Source organism: Geotrypetes seraphini, chromosome 2 (assembly GCF_902459505.1).
Source record: "Geotrypetes seraphini chromosome 2, aGeoSer1.1, whole genome shotgun sequence".
Taxonomy (NCBI): domain Eukaryota; kingdom Metazoa; phylum Chordata; class Amphibia; order Gymnophiona; family Dermophiidae; genus Geotrypetes; species Geotrypetes seraphini.
Genome location: NC_047085.1, coordinates 334865712 through 334884305, shown reverse-complemented (window position 1 = coordinate 334884305; position 18594 = coordinate 334865712). Strand labels below are relative to the sequence as shown.

General features: G+C 42.6%; 1 protein-coding gene across 1 annotated transcript in view; it reads right to left on the bottom strand.

Moving 5' to 3' along the window:
• Window positions 1-1423: 1423 nt before the first annotated feature.
• Window positions 1424-18594, bottom strand: part of LOC117353835 (POU domain, class 6, transcription factor 2-like) — a 392747-nt gene continuing 375576 nt past the window's right edge. The window contains exon 5 of the mRNA XM_033930243.1: window positions 1424-1625. Within this exon, the coding sequence (XP_033786134.1) occupies window positions 1591-1625 (35 nt within the window). The 3' untranslated portion in view covers window positions 1424-1590. The remainder of the gene's footprint in view (window positions 1626-18594) is intronic.

Genomic DNA, 18594 nt, shown 5'->3' with positions numbered 1-18594 from the left:
CAAAGTTGCTCGCCTGGTTGACTCCTGATGCTCTACTTTGGAGTGTATGGCATACTCAAATGATATCGCTCTCAACACTGGAGCAGCAAGGTATTCGATTCCTATCCTCCTCTAAAGGTCAACTGTTTCAACAGACTTGGGAACCTTTTTGTGACTCCATGCCACATGTTGCACGAAGCAGAGTTCTGAACTTTCTTTAACCTCAGTCTGTGGTCAATGCTTTGTATTTCTAAAGATGTGCAGAGCAGGTCTTCGCGGGGGTGGGTTCGTGGGGTTGGTTATAGGTTGGGCAGAGATTCGAAAACCGTGGCAATGTTAGTCTTACTTGCTGGAACTGTACCGCACTTACTCCTTTTTGCTTCATTACTGGAAGTTGTGGTCAGGCCTCTTATATATTTTAGATGTTATTGTACCTCATTTCCAATAAACATGATTGAAACATAAATTAGCAAAGTACTTCATCTACCAGTGTTGCAGCAATTTTTATTTTTAAAAACAAGAAATTTTGCCTCACCACCCAGTCATTGCATATGCTTAAATCAAGAAATATGACTTGGTGGTGAGGTGATATTCTTTGGGTTCGCCCCTTGTTTTTTGCCTTCAGGTCTCTGAACATATACTTTTTGATATATACTTTTGATTGAAAGAAGCAAATATATAGTCATCTTTATGAAAATATTAGATCTTTTCACAGGGGAATGACTTTTTCTATTGTAATTCATTTTGAAAAGCATACATAAACCCCCCTCTCCTACGAAACCGCGCTAGTGGTTTTTAGCGCAGAGAGCCACGCTGAATGGCCCGTGCTCAGTTCCAATGAGCGTCGGGAGCAGCGTGAGCCATTCAGCACAGTTCGCCACGCTAGAAACTGCTAGCGCGGTTTCGTAGAAGAGGGGGAAAGTGATCACAAAAGTAACCCTAGCATATGTTTTTGCAAAAGAGAAACTGCCTTCCCCAGCGGAATGCTTGTGGAGAGCCAAAAACTAGGACATACTATGGTAAAGCTTGGTAAGCTGGTTAGTTTTAACTTTTTTTGTATTTCATGTCATTCCCTCTTTATTAGTTTCTATATTTCTCAAGACATATCTTCCTGTCTTATTTATACCATATTATTATTTATGACAAATACCAATGTATCCCAACACTTTCATACATGTTGAAATTTTTTTTTTTTTTTGCTTATAGAAAGGGGTTTTTGTACAGTCCTCTACTAATATTTCTCTGTTTTCTAATTTGTTTTCACCCTGTCACCCACAGTTTGTGAATATCATAGAAACAATTAGAAATAAAAATATATCACAATGGGGAAATAAAAACCCCTGCATTTTAAAGCATCCAGTTAAAAGTTTAATCCTGTTTGCAGTACGATATCACTCTGTGACAATGTATGATAAATTAAAATTCAGAAAGCAAAATACACAGGCCATAGTTCTGAGCTCAGAATACTTTGCTGCTTTAAGTTCAGATTTCTCAAGGGTTCTTTTCTGGATGCTGCCTAAACAAAGCAGAAGTAAATGGAAGTGGCCGTGTTGCTTTTAAATGTGCTTTTAGATTGTGTTTGTGAACATTTGATGTTCTTCTTTAATAACCTCAAGTAAAAGGCTGAATGGATCCAACAATGGCAGCTGAGAAAAAAAAAAGTGCAATGAGTCATATTATACGAAAATGGAGAAAAGGGATACAGGGACTCTTCACTGAACACAAGCCTATATTGTAGGCAATCTGCGATAACACCATTTTCATTTCAGTTCAGTCCCATAAAATTACCACTAACATTACAACTCATGCAGAACATAGATAAATGTAAAAATGTCACAGATTTCTTCCAGATGGGACTTTTAGTTCCACTAGATCACCATCTACTTTTTTTTTTTTACTTGTCTAATACTTCATTACAGCCTTTCCATAAGTTAATTCTCTTTCCACTGACCATGTAAATCACAAATCAATTTTCATTTAAAATGCCTGACTACAGCTTGCTCCTGAAAGCTCAAAGTACATGCTTGATTGAACCTTCCAACATTCTTAATGTGCATTAGAAAAATATTTATTCCCCGCCCCACCCCCCCAACAAAAACAAAACCCCAAAATTTTTTGCTAAGGGTTGTTATATGCTATTAAGTTAGACATGTGGCCTAAGTGGTTACATTTTGGGATAATATTATAAACAAGCAAAGTTATTTCCATGCATGAAACATCTGCAGATAAAAAGGGCAAGCCTATAACAGGGTGCTTCCAGTTGCACGCCACTTGTGTGTATAAATGTACAAACAATATTGGCATTCATGCATGTATATGGCAGCAAATTGACTGAGCACTATTCCATAAGGACGGCTGTTAGAGGCATAGGAGAAAATTCTACACTATAAATGTCACCCAAAATCGGGTGCTGACTCGATATTATTTTATAAAAAGGTAGTGGCGTAGCGAGGGTAGGAAGCGCCCGGGGCGCTGGCACCTTCAGTGCCCTCCTCTCCATCCCCAAACCACTCCTTCCCTCGCACCCTCCCTACCCCGTACCTCTTTAAATCTTCACCAGCGTGAGCAGCTTCTGCCTGCTGCTTACACCAGCGTTAGCTTTCTCTCTGATGTCACTTTCTGGCCCTGCAACCCGGAAATGATTTCAGACGGGAGCCAGGCTGGAGCGAGCAGCAGGCCTGAGAAGTTATCGCACTGGTGAAACTTTAAAGATATACCGGGGGGAGGGGGGGCGTGAATGTGGTGGTGGAGAGGGGCAGAGAGGTACTAGCACCCCTACAAAGATGGCACCTGGGGTGGTCTACCTTCCCACCCCACCCTTACTATGCCACTGATAAAAGGTACTCCAGGATGAGTGCTCTATATAGAAAAGCATTGAGTGCTGAATTCAAGTTTGTTTTCTTAAAAATTTAATACAGCGCTTATAAAAATTTCTAACCAATTTCCATAATAAAAAAATGGGAAAAAGAATATATTAAAAAAGACATTGACTTTTACTTCAGACTCAGGGAAGGAGGGGTAGAACTACAAACTGTTACAGTAAAGAAGAACAAAAGGCTAAATGTGGCTTGGGTGGGATGAAATTGGGAGTTGTATCTAAGTAGATCAGTTCTCGAAGGCATTTCTGAAAAGAAAACTGTCAATTTGCAGTATGATGTCTTACACCAGCTGAAACCTGATGTAAATCCTAGCACACAAGCTGGGCTTGGAACTACGCTGCTTTGTAATACTGCATTCATCTTTTGTGAACACTTGTGACCCGGCCATAGCTACGACCCCTTTTAAGCTGCACGCAATCCAGTTTAGCTGCCCGTTGATTCAGAATAGCGTGCAACCAGATCTACGCCCAACTTATAAGTAGTGTCAATTAAGTACTTTTTAACTCCAAGAATTAAATTATTGGAGCCCATTAATTAATTATTTTTGGTGCCAGTCTGGGATCCATGCCCAATTTTAGGAATCTGAGAGTTAGTGTGTAAATGCCAGGGGAGTATCACATGGGCAGAGTATGAGAGGGACATGGGTGTAGTTACCACATATGCATGTAACATACAGAATACAGGAAGTTAAGCTTCTCCTTACCACATGGAGGCACTCACAGTTGCACCAGGATGGTAAAGGGGTTAGAACTCCTTTCGTATGAGGAAAGACTAAAACAGTTAGGGCTCTTCAGCTTGGAAAAGAGATGGCTGAGGGGAGATATGATTGAAGTCTACAAAATCCTGAGTGGATTAGAACGGATATAAGTGGATAGATTTTTCACTCCATCAAAAATGACAAAGACTAGGGGGACACTCGATGGAGTTACAGGGAAATACTCTTAAAACCAATAGGAGGAAATTTTTTTTTCACTCAGAGAATAGTTAAGCTCTGGAACGCGTTGCCAGAGGATGTGTAAGAGCAGATAGCGTAGCTGGTTTTAAGAAAGGTCCATAGTCTGTTATTGAGAAAGACACAGGGGAAGCCACTGCTTGCCCTGTATTGGTAGCATGGAATATTGTTACACCTTGGGTTTTGGCCAGGTACTAGTGACCTGGATTGGCCACCTTGAGAACGGGCTACTGGGCTTGATGGACCATTGGTCTGACCCAGTACGGCTATTCTTATGTTCTTAATTGCTGACACCTAAGGGCCTCTTCTACTAAACCGCGTTAGCAGTTTTAGTGCAGAGAGCCACACTGAATGGCCCACGCTGCTCCTGAAGGTCATAGGAACTCAATGGGTGTCGGGAGCAGTGCGGGCCATTCAGCCTGGCTCTCTGCGCTAAAACTGCTAACACGGTTTAGTGGAAGAGTGGGTAAATTTATATTGGGTTATGCCAGCATTCTATAAGATGCCCCAATGTAGTTTTAGAATAGTTTTTTTTTCACCACGTAATATTGGGGCACCTAAAAGAAGGTGCCCCCTTATAGAAATGCCTCCAAAGTAGTTAACGTATCCTGCATAAAAAACTAATGTGAATGGGACTGTGCCTACCCTACATACATATAGCATGGTACTACATTCTCACTACTCCTGCCATGATGGCATGAAAGATGCATTGTTGTGTTGTCCTGGTGCAGCTCACTGTTGCATTTAAGAAAGACAAGATACCTGCACGCCTGTATGCAATTACTCCAAGAAACTACATGCAAACATTTACATCTGCTCCTTATCCCATCGACTCATTTTTATCCCTCAAGATGAGCTTCACTTTTCATAAAGAAACTTCATTGACCTGACAAGCTCTCAATGTGAATCCCTACCATGCCAGCATGTCCCTGCTTAGATATGCTCTCAACTGTTTTGTGAATTACAATTGGTCCTCGGGGTACAATAACGAAAATGGAATGACCCAGCACTTAAAAGGGACAAAAGCAATGAAGGTGAATTGTATTGCCTTAAAGTTTCAGTGTTGCTTTGGTATTTATTATTTAAGCACTGGAATTGTACAAATGAGACACTAAATGGCTTTACAGTAGAGATATTACTAAGACAAAGCAGACTTACAACAGAGTCCAGGCTTTTCGTAAATAATGCATCAGCATTTTTCATATGAATATGACAAGAGATACACACACAAGTCTTGGAAAAGAGGTGGTGCATTCAGCAAAATGCTATTTCTCTGCAATATTTTTAAAGTTGCAAAGAAAATAATACAACAAACTTCTGAATATTCAGCAGGTTTGTCACCCCTCCCACCAAGATATGTTGTAGCTTACTGACAATGGTCAGTTATTTAGTTATTTAATTATTATTTAAATATTTAGGGATCCTTTTACTAAGGCGCGCTAAATGCTAATGCAACCATAGAATATAATGGACACGTTAGCACTTAGCATGCGCTAAATCGATTAGCGCGCCTTAGTAAAAGAAAGGGTTAGTTTTATTTATTTATTATTTATTTAGTTTTTATCTCTTCTGTAAACCGCATAGAACCAAAAGGCTTTTGCGATATATACATTAAAAAATTATGTTATGTTATTTTAGGGTTAATTGGAATACTGCAGCCCATTTTTTAAAAATCTACTGGATTACATTTCAAGTTTCAACTTTGATATACTGTCCCTAAAGTCAACTATCTAGGCCAGTGTCTCTCAAACTATGCGCCCCATCACAGTGGTGTGCCCCGAAGAGATTCCGGGTGTGCCACGAGAGATTCCAGAATTTTACTTTATTTTTAAAAATTCTTTTCATAAGTATGTACTAGAATAGATGACATGCAAGTCGCATACACAAGAGTCTGTCAATGTTAGGAGCATCTGTGGGTGTAAGGATACAACCGCCCAGACAAGCATAATTCTTTGACGCGATTGGTACTTGAAAACTAACAAGTAATTTTAGCTTCATTTTTTATGCAGTAGTTATCCTAACTTGAGCAACAAAGCAATCAAGGCTTTGTTACCGTTTGGATCTACTTATTTTTGTGAACTTGGATTTTCAGCTCTGACAGAAATTAAATTGAAAAAAAAAAAAAAAGGGAGATTGCAGATGGTGGATGTTGAAATGCTTGTTGACTAAGAGCCACATTTTGAGTTATTTTGTATTAAAAAAAACAAGCACATCCATCGCATTGATTAGCAAAATGGTAGAAACGATTATAAAAAATACAATTGTGGAACACGTAAACAAACATGATTTAATGAGACGGAGTCAGCATGGGTTCAGCCGAGGGAGATCTTGCCTCACCAATTTGCTTGACTTCTTTGAAGGTGTGAATAAACATGTGGATAAAGGTGAGCCGGTTGATATAGTGTATCTAGATTTTCTGAAAGCTTTTGATAAAGTTCCTCACGAGAGGCTGCTGAGAAAATTAAAGTCTCATGGGATAGATGGCAAAGTTCAGTTGTGGATTAGGAATTGGTTATGGGATATAAAACAGAGGGTAGGGTTAAATGGTCATTTTTCTCAATGGAGGAGAGTAAACAGTGGAGTATCGCAGGGGTCTGTACTAGGACCGGTGCTATTTAACTTATTTATAAATGATCTGGAAATCGGAAAGTCGAGTGAGATGATTAAATTTGCAGATGACACTAAACTGTTCAAAGTTGTTAAAACATATGCGGATTGTGAAAAATTGCAGGCAGACCTTAGGAAATTGGAAGACTGGGCGTCCAAATAGCAGATGAAATTTAATATGGACAAATGCAAAGTGATGCACATTGGGAAGAATAACTTGAATCACAGTTATCGGATGCTAGGGTTCACCTTGGGGATTAGCGCCCAAGAAAAGCATCTGGGTATCATCGTAGACAATACGATGAAACCTTCCGCCCAATGTGCAGTGGCGGACAAAAAAGCAAACAGGATGCTAGAATTATTTAAAAAGGGATGGTTAACAAGACTAAGAATGTCATAATGCTCCATGGTGCGACCTCATCTGGAGTATTACGTTCAATTCTGGTCTCCTTATCTCAAGAAGATATAGTGGTGCTAGAAAAGGTTCAAAAAAGAGCGACCAAGATGGTAAAGGGGATGGAACTCCTCTCGTATGAGGAAAGACTAAAACGGTTAGGGCTCTTCAGCTTGGAAAAGAGATGGCTGAGGGGAGATATGATTGAAGTCTATAAAATCCTGAGTGGAGTAGAATGGGTACAAGTGGATCAATTTTTCACTTTGTCAAAAATTACAAAGACTAAGGGACACTTGATGAAGTTAGAGGGAAATACTTCTAAAACCAATAGGAGGAAATTTTTTTTCACTCAGAGAATAGTTAAACTCTGGAACACGTTGCCAGAGGATATGATAAGAGCAGATAACGTAGCGGTTTTATGTTTAAATATTTTAATTAAATTTTCAAAGAAGTGCTAGTATGCCAAACAATAGAAAATAACATAATTTTTACAGAGGTGTACATAAGACGGCGGATCACTAGATAACCAATTAGTTAAAATGGCTTTCTTGCCCAGGAGCATCACTCTGCGTAGCTGGTTTTAAGAAAGGTTTGGACAAGTTCCTGAAGAAAAAGTCTATGCAGGGCTGCCCAAGTCCGGTCCTTGAGATCTACTGGCAGGCCAGGTTTTCTGGATAGCCACAATGAATATGTATGAGAGAGATTTGCCTGCACTGCCTTCTTGGTATGCAAATCTCTCTCATGCATGTTCATTGTGGATATCCTGAAAACCTGGCCTGCCAGTAGATCTCGAGGACCGGACTTGGGCAGCCCTGGTCTATAGTCTGTTATTGAGAAAGACATGGGGGCAGCCACTGCTTGCCCTGTATTGGTAGCATGGGTTTTGGCCAGGTACTAGTGACCTGGATTGGCCACCGTGAGAATGGGCTACTGGGCTTGATAGACCATTGGTCTAACCCAGTAAGGCTATTCTTATGTTCTTATTTACTTTAGTTTCACTGTTGTTACAATTGTCCATAAATAGCTTAAATAACTTTAAATAAATAACTCAAATTAAATTTTTTGTTGGTTTTGAATTTTATAATTTCAATTATAATGTGCTGCAAAAAAAATCTGCTCTGTGCTCTGTTTAGTGTGTTGGAGCTACAAAGGTTTGAGAGAATCTGATCTAGGTAATGTACAAATGTAACATTAGCGATTGAAAAAAAAAAGTTTAACAAAATTACTGTATTTTTCACTCCATAAGATGCACCTGACCATATGACGCACCCTAGATTTAGAGGAGGAAAACAAGAAAAAAAACATTCTGAACCAAATTGTGCACCCAGTCTCTCTCACTCCCTGTCAGGTTCTGCACCCAACCCAACACTCAGGCTCTGCACCCTGTTCCCTTCCCTGTCAGGCTCTGCACCCAGCCCCCCCCCTCCCTGCCAGGCTCTCCTCCCAGCCAGGCTCTGCACCCTGTCCCCCCCTTCCCTGCCAGGCTCTGTACCCTGTCCCAATGCCCTGTCCCACTGCCCCCCCCCCTCACCTCCGGTGGTCTAGTGGTAGGCTGGGACAGGAGGGATCTGTCCCAGCCGACTAATAAATGTTTCCTCCTCTGTCCCCCTGGTACCTTTTAGAAAACCCTCTCCGCGCATCCACTCACCCGCCCTTCCTTTTAAAACAGCCCCGCCCTGTAATACTTTTTTTTTTTTAATGCAAGATATCAGAGATGTTAACTTCCAAAAGCTAACATTTAAATTAATAAATGCAAAATAAAATACGTTTTTCTATCTTTCTTGTTTGAACACGTTTTGGAAATTTACTTTGACTCCCTGTGTCTCTTTTCTGTTTTTATCTGTTTCTTCTGCTTGTGCAGGGTCTCCTGTCCCTCTGACATTTCTTCTATTCCCAGGTCCACCATCCTTGTTCCTTCTGCACCCCTATTTGCCCTACCCAGCATCTTCCTTCTCTGTCCCTGCCCCTATCCTACCTCCATGTCCCCATCTGCCCTTTTTCCAGCATTGCCTCTATATCCCACTGTTCCTACCCTGTCCCTGTCTACCATTGACAGTCTGCATCCCTGACCCTGCTATCCCTCCTCGCCCAGCATCTCTCTTCTATGTTCTTCCCTTTCCCAATGTTCAGCTTCTCCCGTCTTTCCCCTTCTTCTAAAGATCCCCTCCCCCCACCCCATCTCACCGCCACATTTCTTCTCAGCCTGCCCTCCCACCCGATTCTGGCATCTTTTCCCCTCTTTCGCTCCTCCAATGCAGTCCCTTTCTTTACTCTCCACCTGCTCTTCCCCATCCCCATGTTCCCCCTTACTACTCCGGCAGCAGCGATTGCATGCAATCTTCCCTGCAGTACCTTTTAAAACGCCTTGTAAGCCTGGTGGTCCAGCAGTGTATGGGCCAGCAGGAACATGCTTTCTGTGCTGCTGCCTGGGCCCGCCCCAATTTCTGAATGGTTGCAATCAGTTCTCACGAGTCCCGCAGCCATTCAGAAAGCGGGGCAGGCCCAAGCAGCAGTGCAGAAAGCACGCTCCTGCCGGCCCATACACCGCTGAACCACCAGGCTTACGAGGCGTTTTAAAAGGTGCTGCTGGGCGGGGGGGGGGGGGGGTGTTTGTGTTTTAAAAAGAAGGGCCGGCGGGCAGGCTGTATTTTTAAAGGGCGAGCGGTGTTTTAAAAAGGCACTGGGAGGAGGGGGGCGGGTTGTCTTCGCTCCATAAGACACATCCACTTTTCCACCCCCTTTTTGGGGGTAGAAAAGTGTGTCTTACGGAGCGAAAAATACGGTATACAAGCAAAATAAAATAACTTACATGAGAAGAAATTGGGCTCAATATTCAGCTCATCGCCGATGGTGTTACTACCGGATATTCAAAACTGGAACCAGGGCAGGTTTTAGCTTAGAATATCCAGTTATTTTTAAGCCCACTAACATATAGCCAATTTCGTCAACATTTAGGAACAAATTATATAAATGGCGCCGTTAGGTGCCACAAAACTTAATTGGTTTAATTGGTTCAACTGGCACAGTAATTGACTGCACTGATTAATAAAAAATAAAAAAATGGAGGTGCTCGTGGGCGCCGCCAAAAATGGTGCCATTGTCCATCTAAATAGGTGCCTTGTGGCGCTTAAGGCCACTGTAGATGTGGTTAACACAGGAAGTGGCCTTAGGCACCATTAGGCGTCTCCTTAGATGCGATTCTCGTGAAAAGTAGGCACTTGAAATATAGCCCTTTAAAACCCTGGTCTACATTTCTGGCACCTACCTTTCACGTAGCCATGATTGTCCAAACGACGGTGTTGCGTGTTGACAAGCGATCGGTGCTACTTTTGAAGGCAGCGGCGATAACAGCGCCATATAGAGAATCTGGCCTTCAGTGGCTATGGGTTACTGCGAGGTTCCATTTGTGGGCTAACCCCGGCTGCTTAGGTGCCGACTCTGCCCCAGAATGCCCTCAAGATAGCTGGCTTTGTGTTCAGTGTAGTAAGGAGGGAGGGGGGTACAGACTACTCTGGGCACCATCTTCACAGGGGTGCCGGCACCTCTCCTCCTCCTCCTCAGCATACCTTTATTTATTTATTTATTTATTCAATTTTTTTAGCCCGTCCTCCCAAAAGAGCCCAGAACGGGTTACAATGAATATATTGGTGCATTAAAATTATAAGTAAGATAGGTACTTAGAAATTCCCTTACTGTCCCGAAGGCTCACAATCTAACTGAAGTACCAGAAAAAATGACAATTAGAAGAGTAATAAAGAAAGAAAAATAGAGATAGAGGAGAAAAATAAGAAAATAAACATTTTAATAAGATTACAATGATCAAAGGAATTTGAAAGGTTAAAAAGAGGGGAGATAGGAATAGATGCAGAGGGAGAACCGTTGAAGCAATAGAATTCTGGGGAAATTTTAATGAAATTTGAATGATAAATTAAAACAAAACAAGTGGCAAAACAATGAGTGAGATTAAAAAAAATATATCATAAACTAAAAAGAAGTGAAAATAAAAACAAAACAGTCAAAACTGAAGTCCAGCTTGAACGGGCCCCCGAGCCAACCGTTGGTCCGATGGCTGGACTGCAGCCCTCCTCCGTCGGCTCTCCCCTGCTAGAATGGGGGAGGAGCGAAGACAGTGTCGGGTGCCCCGCTGGAACGGGCCCCCGAGCCGACCGTTGGTCCGATGGCCAGACTGCAGCCCTCCTCCGTCGGCTCTCCCCTGCTGGAACCTGTTGATATGTTCACCAGCACAAGCAGCATCTTGTACCTGCTGCTCTCATCAGCCTCGATTCCCTTCTGACATCACTTCTCGGTCGTGGGACCAAGAATGTGACATCAAAAAGGGAGCCGAGGCTGACTTGAGCAGCTGATGGAAGATATTGCTCGTGCCAGCAAACATTTCAACAGGTACACGAAGGGTGGGGGGCATGCAAGTGGTGGGGAAGAGTGGGAAGGGGCACTCAAGCAGGAGGGGGGGATGCACAGTGCAGTAGGGAAGAGTAGGGGGCGCTCAGCAAGTGCTGGGCGTCACCATCTCGGGCGCCAACCTGCCCAGCTATGCCATTGGTTCAGCGCTAATGGCGCTATTAAGAACATAAGAATTGCTGCTGCGGGTCAAGATGGCGGCGATGTGAGGAGCTGTGAGAGACGCGTTAAGATCTCTCCTCGTTTAGCTTCAGTTTTTGCCTGATTTACTTACCTCGTTCTCCTTATGCCTCCGAAGAGAAAAGGGGTGGTCAGGGGACCTTCCTCGCCGGCCTTGGCGTCTACCCCCCGGCAGCTAACGATGGATACCTTCTTTTCGGCTCCTCTGGCACCAGCAATATCCGGAGTAGAGAGCCCGGTGTTGGGCGGCGAAGAGAGGGAGTTGCTTGCCCTTTCGGGCATAGAGACATCGCTGTCTCCTCCGGTTTCCCATACTCCTCCGTGTCCAGCGGCTGCCGGAGCGATGTGGCGAGAGACACCCGATCCCGGAAGTGGAGGCGCGGGGTCTCCCGACGAGGGCACAGCGTCTGGAAACAGTTTGCTGATGGAAGCTAACAAGAGAGAGGGGGATTTGTCCTCTCCGACGGAGGTTTCTCTTCAAGGCATCTGGTCTTTGCTTCAGCGGATGGAGTCAAAAATGGAAAAATCATCTGAAAAGGTAACAAAAATAGTGGAAAAATTGGATTTGCTGACTGAAACTGTGGAAGTAATGAAAAGGGATTCTAGTGCTCAAACTAAGCAGATGCAGGAGGATATACTGCATTTACAACAATTCAAGGTGGCTTCAATTAAAGATAGTTTCCTTATAAATAAGAAATTGGAGCAATTTGAAAATTTTAACAGGCGTTTGAACCTCCGTATTTTAAATTTTCCTCAAATTCCGGGTACATTGCCTTTGGACTTATTAAAAAGATACCTGATTGAAAATTTAAAGATTTCGTCAAATTGTATTCCCCCTATAAATAAAATCTACTATTTACCAAATAAGAAGATACCCGGAAGACAAGAAGGAGAAGACGAGATTGAGAAAGAGATAAGGAGGGAAAATAATGAAATAGAATTTGCTAATGTGACTGCTCTTCTTGAACAAACAATTTCTACTGATAATGTTAGAGCTACGCTCTTAGTATCATTCGTTTTTGAGCAAGACGTGAACATGATTATGAAACTATTCTTTAAAAATTCACAGAAATTATTTGGGGAGCAAAAAGTTTGGATATATCCTGATGTCGCAAAGACTACACAAGAACGGAGGAAAGAATTTCTTTCTATGCGTCAAGATACTATAAAATTGGGAGCAACTTTCTTGTTAGCATACCCCTGTAAATGCTTAGTTAGGTATTTGGGAGTTAAATATACATTTTTTTCTCCTAACCACCTGAAGGAATTCTTGGATGTAAAGAAAATCCTCAAGGACTGAGGGGAAATAGAAATTAATAGCTGGTGTTTAGAACATAAAGCCTAATTGTTTAATTAAGTTTCTTGGTAAATTTCTCTCAAAAATTTTCGATTGACCATCCCCCTATTATGGTGGTCTAAGAAAGGAAAAAATATTTTCATAAGTATGAATTTGTAATACTTCTGTATTGTTTTTTCTTTCCTGTATTTAATGTAACAAGATGTATTCTTGTAAAATTTTGTTGAATAATATAAATAAAAAATTCCAAAAAAAAAAAAAGAATTGCTGCTGCTGGGTCAGACCAGTGATCCATCGTGCCCAGCAGTCCGCTCCCGCGGTGGCTCTTAGGTCAAACATCGGTGCCCTGATTGAGTCTAGCCTTACCTGTGTACGTTACGGTTCAACAGGAACTTGTCAAGGGTACATAGCTGGTTAAGTCCTGCTGAATATTAGCAGCTAGCCTCAACTAGGTGAATAAACCGGTAAGCGGCTAACTAAATCGTTTTGAATATTGGCCCCTTTATAATTAATGATAGGAAAATTATGTGTGTGAGAGAGAGCAAAAAAAAAAAGAAAAGATGAAGAATTCAAAAATATATAAATTAAAATGATTTTTTTTACAACTAAACATCATTGCTGCTTGTTCCAGGTCCCAGTCCTCTCACAGGTGCTCCTCGTATTCATCAAATGATAGTAATTATGCCTCAGATGCTCTAAATTATTGTGTATTACCTTATTTTAAAATCAGTAGGACTTGCAATAATCACTATAATAAAGTGAAAGAATCAATCAGTAGAAAAATAAAAAGAAATTAAGTATAGTAAACCTTTGGCTTTAACATAGAGAACTCATTTGACATCATTTCAGAAGCACCTAGATATGTACATGGCAACATTTACACATCTTAATTGCATGCAGATAAAAATAGTGTTTTGGAAAGCTGCTGGTTGCATGTGAAGAGCCACTAGGCTACAGACATTTCATGGTGGCATGGTAGGTGTGTGGCTTGTGCATGGGTTGAGTACGCCTAAGGGAAAGGTTCAGACTTTGCAGCTTACAAGAAAAAGCCATATCTACATTATAAATATCCTACCGTATTTTTCGCTTCATAAGACGCACTTATTTTCCACCCAAAATTGGGTAGAAATTTCAGTGCGTCTTATGAAGCAAAGGTAACTTTTTTTAAACACCCCCCACCCACCCCATTGTACCTTTTTTAAAATGACCCACTCGGAGGTATACGGGCTGACTGCTGACTGCTGCTGCTCCTTTCCCTGCTGGCCGCCACAACTCAAAGAAGGGAAGGGAAGGGCCAGTGTGCAGTGATTGCATGTCGCCGGCCCACGAGCCTTCTCCCGACATCAGAACTGACGTCAGTTCTGATGTTGGGCGAAGGCTTGTGGGCCGGTGACGTGCAATCGCTGCATGCTGGCCATTTCCTTCTTTGAGTTGTGGTGCAGCGGTGGTGGACCGGGGCCAGAGGAAGAGGAATCGGTGGAGTTTTCTTCAACAAAAGGCAAGTGGATATCCTATGGTTGACATCAAGATCTGGCTGTTTTTTTTTCACTACTTCTAGGAGCTAGACCTAACTGTTCGCAGCACTTGTGGACTTGTAAATGTCTTGCCTTGGGACTGCAAACTCTTGTAAAATAATAGGCAGGTTTCAGCATGCAGGGGGGGGGAGGAAGGCAGTTTACGGCGCAGCAGGGAGTACAGACAGGACAAAGGCTGGAAGGCAGTGAGGGCAAGGAGGCATGAACTCGGGACATGGGATGGAGGTAGGTCAAAGAACAAAGGCTGGAAGGCAGTGAGTGGGAGGGGGCTCGAACTTGGGACATGGGAGCAGTGGCATACCAAGGGGGGGTTGGGGTGGGGCGGTCCGCCCCGGGTGCAAGGCCCGAGGGGGTGTTCAGCTGGCCACTTACCGGGGAATAGGCTGACGCCGGGGAAAGGCTGCCATTGCCGTCATCAGAAAGAAGCCGGCGCCAAATTCTCCCTCCCTGCTGCTTCTCTTCCCCGAGCCGAGCAACTCTAGCCGTCCAACGTCAATTCTGATGTCAGAGAGGACGTTCTGGGCCAGCCAATCGCTGCCTGGCTGGCCCGGAACGTCCTCTCCGACGTTAGAATTGACGTCGGGCAGCCAGAGTTGGTCGGCCCGCGGGAAAAGAAGGAGGGCGAATTAGGCGTGGCCTGTTTCCGATGGCCAGTGGCAGCCTTTCCCCGGCGGTGGTGGCAGCATGGTGGTGGTAGCAGAAGTGGCATGGGGGAGGGAAGGGAGAAAGAAAGAAAGGTGGGGGGAGCCAGAAAGAAAGCAAGGGGGGGACAGGGATCCAGAAAGAAAGAAAGGGGGCAGGGTGAAAGAAAGAAAAAAATGGGGCATGGGGAAAGAGAGAGAAATACAGATATAGAGAAAGAAAGGGTGCATGGAGAGAGAAAGAAAGAAGGGGGCAGGGTGAAAGAAAGAAATGGGGCACGGAGGGAGAAAGACAGTCATACAGAAAGAAAGGGGGCATTGAGAGAGAAAGAAAGAAGGGGACAGGATGAAACAAAGAAAAAGTTGGGGGAGGGAATGAAATCTGGAGGAGAGGAAGCATACAGGAGGCTGAAAGAAGGGAAGAAATATTGGATGCACAATCAGAAGAATAAAGTGCAACCAGAGACTGATGAAATTACCAAACAAAGGTAGGAAAAATGATTTTATTTTCAATTTAATGACCAAAATGTGTCCGTTTTGAGAATTTATATGCTGTCTATATTTTGCACTATGGGCCCCTTTTACTAAACTGCAATAGCAGTTTTTAGCGCAGGGAGCGTCGAGAGCAGCGTGGGGCATTCAGCGCAGCTCCCTGCACTAAAAAACGCTATCGCGGTTTAATAAAAAGGGAGGGGGTATATTTATCTATTTTTGTATAGTTGTTACTGAGGTGACATTGCATAAAGTCATCTGCCTTGACCTCTTTGAAAACCCGCGGAATATAAATGATAATTAACATTTTCTCTGCGTACAATGTGCTTTGTGTTTTTAAAATTTTATTGTTGGTAGATCATTTTTACTTGGCCACGAAGGTAACGAGGAGGGAGGGAGGGAGAGGAGCTGCTGAAAGACATCTAGTAATCCTTGCAGGCTTGACTGCAGGGAATTCTTTTTATAAAATCATGTTTTGTTATGTGACTGGCATTATTTAGACTTTAATTTCTATGAATGAATAGAATGAAAATGATATAAAATTACTTGCTTGTTTTTATGTGCGTGCGCTGAAGGAAAGTGGAGAGAGAGTGGGCTGAGGACGCTGAAGGGAAATGGGGAAGAGAGAGTGGGGAGAAGAAGCTGATTTATAAATTGACAATTGTACAAAATATTGTTTCTTTTTATACTTTAATATAATAAGTTCAATATAAAACAATTCAAGGCTTGTGTGGCTGGAATCAGGTGGTTTGTGGGGATGAGGACCGAGCTTACGGAGATTAGTCCAATAAAATGGTATTTTCATATTTCTCATTATTTGTTTTATTTTTATTTGTTAATTTGTAAAGTGGTGATTGTTATGTAAAGTGGTGATTATTATGTATCAGTTTTTCAAATTTACACTGTCTTTATATTTTGCACAGTATTAGAGGACATATATTACTGGTTTTGTGGTGTTGTGGTGTTGCATTGTATGCAGAGTCTGGTTTCTTGGCAGTTCAGTTTAACTTTTGTCTACATATTTCTATTTTTAGTTTGTGATTATTCCATATTGGGCAAAGGTGTATCTGTCTGTGTGTATGAAAGGGACATGGCTTTCTGATAGCATCGACTGTACTGGATCAATTGACTATGCAGGATCTGGCTTGTTTAGTTTTACAATGTATGTGTTGGTGTTCTAGTGCTCACTGCAGTGTTTAAGATGCTGCCTTTTCCTAGGTACACTCTTGTGCGATATATAGATTGTTACTAAAAATCATATTTTTCATATAGATGGGGGGGGGGGTGTCAAAAAAATGATGGGCCCCGGGTGTCACATATGCTAGGTACGCCATTGCATGGGAGGTAGGGAATAGAAAGGGACAATTCTTGGGCCTCAGTGAAGAAAGAAAGGAAGGAAGGAGACTCATGAAATCACCAGACAAAAGTAGGAAAAATTATTTTATTTTCAATTTAGTGATCAAAATGTGTCAGTTTTGATCATATATATCTGCTGTATGTATTGTGTGTATATGAAAAATGAAATGAACAGCCTGGCAGGGAAGGGGAGACAGGGTGCAGAGCCTGGTATATATTAGTACACAATTTGGTACAGAATGTTTTTTTTTCTGGTTTTCCTACTCTAAATCTAGGGTGCGTCTTATGGAACGAAAAATATGGTATGTTGGCTTTTAAAGCTGAATTTAGACATGCACAAGTGCCAGCATGAAGAGGTAGGTGCAAAACTAAGAGAACACCCTCCTCCACAACACACACACTCCTCCATATCCTCCTTGACATCTGTCAAACCTTCCCAAATCTCCCATTCCCTTCCTGACATCAAGTTGTCCCCTCATCAGCCACCCTCACAAAACAAAGACACCTCCCCCACAATTCAGCCACCAACCAAGCAACCAGACTTTTCCTAATCGTGCTTCTCACCTATATCACCCCCACCACCCCTGTTCCACCTTTCTTTCTTACTGGGGGTTTCTCTGTGGTCTAGTGGGAGCAGAAGGGATCCCCAGTAATTCCTGCCTCAGCAGTTGCTGGTTCCAAATTGGTAGCAGTTGATCACTAATAGAGCTATTTATTGATTGATTTTGATTTTTATCCCGTTTTCACAAAAGCTCAGGTGTGTTTTGGAAGCAGGAATTTTAATCAAGATGCTGACATAGGAATCTGAAGCAAACAGGATACTCTTTTACTATGAGTATCTTTTTAAAATTGTTGATCCTACAGGACATGCTAGCAAAAGCGCATCCAGTCCAGCATATCATTGTAATCTTTTACAAAAGGTTCCATGTTTGGTAGAGCTTTTTGCAAAATACTGGGGGAATTGTGAAGACATGAACCAGGATATCTTAGTTCCCACCTCAACATACTATGCAACATGTACTTTATTGAGGATGATGTACTAAACATCACAAATGGAGGTGCATGCCTAAATTTTTGGTTTGGCTTGTTTTCGGGTCCAATTCCTCTTTCATTCACTTCCAGGTTATAAGCTCATTTGTTTCATTCATTGGGGAAAGCAAAGTACCCTAATTTGGACTCTAAAACTGGGGTTTTGAGGCATCAACAACAAATGCAATAGCACTCCAAGATACCCCACAGCACCAAAAGAGGGGTCAAGGGCACCAACAGTGGCATGAACCAAAGTCAGTGGCTTATCAAAGGCAGAGTGATGGGTGCAATTCACTCCGGGTTAAGGCAGCATGGGGATGCACTGAGCAATAGCAGAGCCTCAGTCTACAGGTGCATAGCTATCAGTTCTGCCGGTCCCCTGCCCCCTTCTGACGTCAACTTCTTGTTCCACGGCAGAACCAACAGCCACATGCCTGTAGACTGAGGCTTCATAACTGCTCAACACACTCTCATACTGGAGGGAGGATGAGAGAGTGCAAGAGGAGCTCCACACATCTGGGTGGCAACCAAGTTAGGTACACCACTCGCCAAAGCTACTATGAGACATGCAAAGCAGCACAAATAGTTCAATGAAAAGCTCAAGGTACCAAAAGAGGGGCAAACATGATCACAGCAGTGGCATGAACATCCAAGGAACAGACAGAGGGGAACAGAATACTAACAGCAGCAATATGAAGAGTCCGAAGCACCAAGAGCAACAGAGTCAGGGCAACAGACAAGTGCTTTGGGTTTCCATCAAAATATAAATACATTTTAAATCTTACACAAATAAGACCCTGTGTGATTCTGATTGCAGAGGAGGAAGCAGCAAGT